The sequence below is a fragment of the Diorhabda carinulata genome, chromosome 4 (genome assembly GCF_026250575.1).
Source record: "Diorhabda carinulata isolate Delta chromosome 4, icDioCari1.1, whole genome shotgun sequence".
NCBI classification, from domain to species: domain Eukaryota; kingdom Metazoa; phylum Arthropoda; class Insecta; order Coleoptera; family Chrysomelidae; genus Diorhabda; species Diorhabda carinulata.
In genome coordinates this window covers 22218443-22225748 of record NC_079463.1, presented here as the reverse complement: position 1 = coordinate 22225748, position 7306 = coordinate 22218443, and the positions used below count along the sequence as shown (strand labels likewise).

The following is a 7306-nucleotide window of genomic DNA, read 5'->3' as shown; positions in this document are numbered from 1 at the left end:
TGTCATTTAATTTTTCGTTTTTCTTTCTATTTTCATAGTTTCCTTTAATTAATTCTTATAAACTTTGACACGATATTTTACTCAGAGTAAAATAATTCTTTATTTTCAATCAGATTTGATAGTAAATCTAATGTTTATGACAAATGAAGAGATCGGGTCCTATAATTTTGTGAAATAAATTAAAATTACTTTTTTTGTATATTACCACGCAAATTTTATTAAAATAAGTTCTAATTTGTACAGGTTCGTTTAAAAAAAATGGCATTTATCATTTGTTGTCTGTGAATAAATTAGTTTTTTATATAAAATGTGTTTTATTGTCACAAACATATACATGTTTTTGAAGTCCCCTCGTAAAAACTTTAATTATATATAATTCGAATTCTGTAATCCATTAACGTCTTTTAGGAACAAATTTGTATCTATTAACAAATTTATCGAAGCAGAACATTACGAGTTACTCCTGTATGATTATGTAAAATGAAGCAAATCCCCAAACTGACAAGGATCTGAGCGACATCGACAGGGAAGGCGACGGTCCACACTCTCATTCCCTTATAGAAAATGTAAATTGTGCATCAGGGTTTAAAGATATAAATAATTCGTAGATATCCTTAGAGTTTTCGATTTCTCTTATCAATCAACTGCTTCAATTAAACAGGCGCGACATACGACAGGTGACTGGTTATCAAACCCAAAATAGTCATCTAAGATAACAACTTCATACTTTAAGCATTAGGGAAGGTCCTGAATGCCGCAGGTACATGGTGGAAGGAGAAATTGCAGACCACATGCCCCACATCTACACTTACAAGGTTTAAACATTTGGGTACAATTTGTCTAGGGGCAGTAAAATGTTCAAGCTGAGGTGCCTGATAATAATTTATGAATTTCTATATCTGATTTATTAAAAAATTTGGTTACTAGAAAAATGTACAACAATTTTCAAGTCCGAACGCAGCAAGTTTGTATATAAAATTTTGAAAACTAACTACACTGTTTCTTTTGGAGAAACTATATTATTTAGTAGTACCAATGATTTTACATAATGGCATCTGATTAGTTCATTCAATTTTATTCATTTGATTGTTATATCCTTTATCATTTCAATATTATCGTCCTATTTAAATACACAAAAATCAGAGCTTACATGAATAGCAGTTTCAATCAATGCCAAGTAACATTTATTTTTAACCACATTTGAGAGTATTAAAGCGTAAGTAACCGTGAAAAATGCTTGAATATTACGAAGAAGTAATTTAAACAAATCTCACTCCCATTAATTTACAAGTCCGTGCGCAAATATTGATGACTTATCTATAGTATTTTGACAATTTTATACGAAAAATTTTTACTCATAAAGTGGATAAAACAAAAAATGATGACTTCAGTAAAAACAAAACCACAAAATGCCCTTTAAAACGATTAAAAAATTAACATTCATACGAAATAATTCTTTTTGTCAGTAAATTCCATTTTGAAAAATATTTTTGACATGACGTTTGAATGACAGGAAATAAAAAAGAAGAAATGTCAATCAATTTTTTTGGACATTTTTCTTGCTAACAAGCAACCATTAAAAAAATAAAAAAAGAAATAAGATTGACGGTCCAATAATCGAGGCCGGAATAAAAGAAGAAGAAATTACAACCGATTTTTTTTGTTTGGTTATATTGTCTCAGTCGAATATTGTATTTTGTGTGCTCGAAATGAGCGCTACAGTTATTAAACACGAACCATGTGATGTTTTTGAATTACCAAACAATGTAGAATGTGGTTTAAGTTTTGCCGAAGTCAAATGTGAAGGCTACAACAGTAATTTAAAAGTTCAACAAACAACATTCTCAGGACGCGATGCAAATAATGAACTGAAAGCTGAGTCTAGTTATACTGATATTGAAAATCTAGATGTAATTGAACCAAAAATTGAAGAAGTTGAAGATCACTGCTTAGACTTGTCCATAGGTATTAGTGAAATTATTAGTATCAAGAAAGAAAAGAATACCTATACATTTTTAAATAAACAAAGTAATGATGCTAAATTTAAAAAGAGGAAAGTTAGAAAACAATTCCATTGTCCTGTTTGTAATAAAGGTAAGTCGTTTGTTATTTTCGGCTCCAGCTATTGTCATTTGATATTTTCATTTTTCAACTAAAATGTTTGAATCCGGTTATGTTTTCGTCAATGTTTGGTTTTTCTCAACAAGTTAAGTACGTTATAGAAAACTGTACCCCCTCATTTAGTTTACTATTTGACTGATTCATTTCCATTTTGATTGTAGATTTTCCATCTGCGATCAAAAAGAATGAACATGTAAATTCACATTTTGGCAAGAATGTTGTTGCTTGCCAATTTTGTGGAGAATGTTTCACAAACAAAGAGGATTTTTTACTGCATTGGATCCAATATAAAACAAAAAATAGTATAATACTAGTTAAAAATCGGCAAACTCTAATAAGAAAACCATTTCAATGTGGAATATGTTTGAAACAATATGTTCATAAACAATCACTAAGTAGACATGAAGTTATACATAAATTAGAACTTCCACATCAATGTACAGAATGTTTTAAAGGTTTTCCAACTAAAGGTCGGCTTGAAATACATACGGTCGTACATAAAGGAGAGAAACGGTACATTTGTGAAATTTGTTTGAGAGGATTCAGTTTCAAACATCATTTGAAATGTCACATGCTTTCCCATACAGGTGAAAAACCTCACAAATGCGAAATTTGTTTCAAGCAATTTTCCATTAAATCCACTCTGAAGAGACACATGCTTTGCCACACAGGAGAGAAACCTTACAAATGCTTAATATGTTCAAACGAATTCGCACAAAAAGCACATTTAAATAGCCACATGAGATGTCATACTGGAGAAAAACCCTATAAATGTGAAATTTGCTTCAAATCATTCAGATTCGCACAAACATTAAAAGGTCACATGCGTACTCATACTGGCGAAAAACCCTACGAATGTAGCGTTTGCTTGAAGAAATTTGCATTAAATAGAGATCTACAACGACATTTGTTGTGTCACACAGGAGAAAAACCCTATAAATGTGACGTTTGTCCTGCGAAATTCGCACAAAGAGTAAATTTGAAACACCACAAACTATCCCATACCGGGGAAAAACGATTTGTATGCACTATTTGTTCCAGACGGTTTGCTACAAAAAGAAGTTTAGATAATCACGCTCGCGGTCATACCGGAGAAAGACCGTTCAAATGCGAAATCTGTTTGGAAAATTTCAAGACTAAAGCGACTTTAGATCGTCACATACGTTCCCATATGCAAGATAAACCGCACAAGTGCGAATTTTGTTTAAAACGATTTGTGCAAATTAAACATTTACAAAATCACATGTCGTGTCACAATAAAAATAAACCGTTCGAGTGCGGTACTTGTACAAAACGATTCAAACAAAAAGGGCAGTTAGAAGATCATCTAAGGTCTCATACAGGTGAAAAACCGTTTTCTTGTTTTACTTGTTTGAGACAGTATACTTGGAAGAAGAATTTGAGATATCATTTACGTACCAATCCAGGGCATTGAAATTTTCCTACATATACAGGGTTTATCAAAATATTCGATATTTCTTATGCTGAGGTGTATTGCTCGCAATAAAATGATTTCGAAATTACCATATAGGCAACGACGTTTTTTTATTATTTGTTGTCTCCCTATGGAAGCCAGTCTTCTTTAATTACGAGAGTTGTATGAGAAGTTTCTGACTTTTACTTGGAGATGAATGTATGGTAGCTAAATTCGTGGTGATATACGCGCATTCAAGATGATCAAAAATTAGCGATATCATCGAAAAAGTTCACCAAATGGTGCTGGATAATCATTGTATTAAGTTTAGAGAGATAAAAGAGACTATTGGTATATATACTGGAAAATTATGTTTACGCAAGCAATCAGTCGAGTTTTTTTCGTCGATTTAAGACTGTATATGAAATATGGATCCACCGCTATACTTTTGAAACGAAAAAACAATCAAAACATACGATTGCAAAGATTGAACTTTCTCAGAAAAAGGCTAAAACGTTTCCATTGGTCGGAAAAGTGAGGCGACTGATTTTTGGAATAGTCATTGTTTGATTAGGCATTCACTGTATTCGCCCGATCTGATTCACAGAAATTTTCATCAGACGAAGTCGCTATCTTCTACGTGAACGTCTATTTTGAGTAGAAGAGAAGCGAAAGATTGCGTTACTAAGTGTATAGACTTTTATTTTGAAAAAAATTGCTTCCGAAACTTTTTATAAAACTCTCGTAATATAGGTTTCTCGAAATGTGTTGATATACTAGATTGTGTTGTTGATATTGAATTCGTTTTGGTGCAGGTATCGCTATACAAGTGTTGAAGGAAAAACAAATTACTGGATCGAAATTTTACTTTATTCAGGGGTTTTTTCGATTATTTTAATTCGGGAGTTACTTCTAACAAATAAACCGCTACAGATATTATAAAATAGTATTTTTAGAAAATATTATAAACTTGTCATTTTGTTAATATCGTAAATACTCACAGCAGTGTTGCCAAGTCTCAAAGTAACTATGAAATGAAAAGTTTGTTTAAAATTTGATACATCGCGTATAGTATGAGAAAAAATGTTTTTTTCTTATATTTATATCATTGTAAATAGATCGAAATACAATTTTAGATTAAAAAAAAACGTTCTTAACCTAATTTATACTCTTATTTATGTTGTTTTCATCGAAATTAATTTCAGATAATAATTCAACTCATTTCAATATTTTATTATGTTTTTTTTCAATCCATATCACCAAATAACGTATCTAATTAACGAAATACGAATTTTATTTATCTTTTTTATCATTAATATTCGTTACAGTCATTCTCTTGATAAAATATTTTAATAAATTATTTATTAATAAAATAAACGTTGAAATTATAATAAATATAAGTAAAAATACATCTAATTGATACAATTGGTACCATTTGAGATCCATTGCGGGCGATCTTAAATGGAAAGCGCCTCTATGACGAACGACGTATTCGCACCAAAAGACTGCCTCATCCAATGCTTTCGTAGGCTGGTCTCGCATTATAGCTGAACGTTGTTTAGCTACGTCTCTATATCTAAAAATATGTTTCATAATAATAGAAATCTCTATACTTTTTAACATTTTTTGTTTACGAAAAAAAAAAGAAGAAGAATATGAAATCAAATCAAGTAAGTAATGAGTTATAACATGGATGAATTACTTTGGATTATTTAATATTTCATTCAATGCCCATTCGAAAGCTTTTTCTTCTAAATCGTTATAATTTATTTTTAACGCGTATCCTATTTCAGCAGCCAATTCAATATTTCTTCCTTGGTCGTAAAACACGGGTATTCCCAAAATCGGGACTCCGTAATAAAGACCTTCGGTGATTCCCAATAAACCACCGTGTGATATAAACGCAACAACGTTAGGATGATCTGAAACGTAAAAAAATAATACTATGGAGTGAGATATATATTTATAGTTACTCACTTAGAACATCAGATTGTGGAATCCACTTGAATATTTGCACATTATCGGGTATATCTCTGAGATCCTCTTCGAATTTCCATAAAACTTTTTGTCGTATTTTCGAAAACGCGTTCAATACGATATTTTTTTTATCCAATGCGAAATTTGAACTTTTTATCATTGATCCCATGGAAAATATTACGACGCCTTCAGTGGCGTTATCCAAAAAGTCTTTTATGGGTTTAGGTAACGGTTGTGGTTGCGGTATGGTGTAACCACCGATTTCTTTGACATTTTGTTGTAAAGGTACCGGTCCAAATACACCAAGATGAGAAGCTACTAATAATAAACTGGTATTGTATAAGATTTTTTTCAAATCCGGAGCATCGGGGACCAGTTGTTTCAAGTATCCGGCTTGTTCTGGTATTTGTACAAAATTCATATAAAATTCTCCCAAAATTTCCGCATACAGGTTCTCCATTCTTTCCCATAGGCTCATTTTGGAATTTGTATCGAATTGAAATAAATTGGTGATGTAAGAACTCGGCGCTGGATTCGAGAATATGTAATTAGAAAGAAACGAGACTGGACCCGCTGAAATCATTATCAAAGGAGCGCCGAATTTATAAGCGAAAAACGTCATGAATTCGAAGTAAAAATTTTCACTTATCACCAGATCAAAAGTCTCGTTAGATTTGACTAGTTTGTGAATATTCTCGTTTTTTAATAAACCCGTTGCCAACAGATTTCCAAAATAACTCGCTTCTTTATACCATCGGTAAAATGAAAATTTTTGTTGTTGGGTTATCGATGACATATCATAGAATTCTACAACGAAAAATAATTTAATTTCAAATTACAAACTACTCAAATTACTAGAAATGATTTTCTGTTACGACGTTTTTGATTTTGGGGAAGAAGATTGTTGTCTTATTTGGATCCCAAATTTGTCAAGTTTAGGACTTTGTGGTTACTTTAGACTGATCTCAGGAAGCTGAATAGATAGAGGAAATTTATAAGGTATTTGGGGGGGGGGTTTAGTTTAACTTAATCAAATTAAATTTCATAATAAGCCTTCAAATACGATAATTCAGTCAATTTATACGTTAATTATTTTCGCTATTAATTCATGGTACTTACATTATTTTATAAAATGGAAATATTGTTTTCTGGAGTATTATAAGTTAGTAGACAAATAATTAATTGTATTATTAAAATAAACGTGATATGAAAAAATTCTCATGTTGTTTTAATGATCCCGATGATGAAGATCCTACCTTGAAATGACATAATTCCAAAATAAAAAAGTGCTAGGCTGGAAAGTGGATAAAGGAAATCATTAACGAGAACTAGCAGAAAATTGTGGTACAGTTAGTTAAGGTAGAAGTTAATATACACGTTTAATAATTAAAAATTTGTATAACTTACTGAGAAGGTTGCTTTTTATGCTTTCCACTGAAATATCTTTCAAGTTTTTAATCGGTTTTTCTTGAGGAAAACAATTTATGAAGCTGACTTGGTGTCCTCGATCGGCTAATTCTTTCATTAACCTGAATCCAAGTGTGAAATGACTTTGTCCACATATTGGAAATATTCCCAATATTTTGTATGTTTCAGTTATAGAAAAAACGTACAAAATTACAACATACGAACAAACGTGTCTCATTTTGTTACAATTTGCAATGATAACGTCTGGTTTTTGCTAAACCCGAATTTTTACTATGAATATTTATCAGTTATTAAAACAGGAAAAGAATATTTTAAATTATTATTTAGTTGTAATCAGCGTTGATATGTTATTTAAAAAAAAAACAA

General features: G+C 31.0%; 2 protein-coding genes across 2 annotated transcripts; one reads left to right on the top strand and one right to left on the bottom strand.

The window, feature by feature from the left end:
* The first annotated feature begins 1658 nt into the window (after window positions 1–1658).
* On the top strand, window positions 1659–5118 carry LOC130892901 (gastrula zinc finger protein XlCGF57.1-like). Its single transcript, XM_057798592.1, has 2 exons — window positions 1659–2094; window positions 2283–5118. The coding sequence occupies exons 1-2, from the start codon at window positions 1710–1712 to the stop codon at window positions 3554–3556; spliced, it is 1659 nt and encodes a 552-aa protein (XP_057654575.1). The 5' UTR covers window positions 1659–1709; the 3' UTR covers window positions 3557–5118.
* On the bottom strand, window positions 4812–7306 carry LOC130892902 (UDP-glucosyltransferase 2-like). The gene is made up of 4 exons (XM_057798593.1): window positions 6920–7306; window positions 5513–6319; window positions 5238–5457; window positions 4812–5111 (listed from the first exon to the last, which is right to left on the bottom strand). Exons 1-4 carry the CDS (start codon window positions 7155–7157, stop codon window positions 4829–4831), a joined length of 1548 nt encoding a protein of 515 aa, XP_057654576.1. The 5' UTR covers window positions 7158–7306; the 3' UTR covers window positions 4812–4828.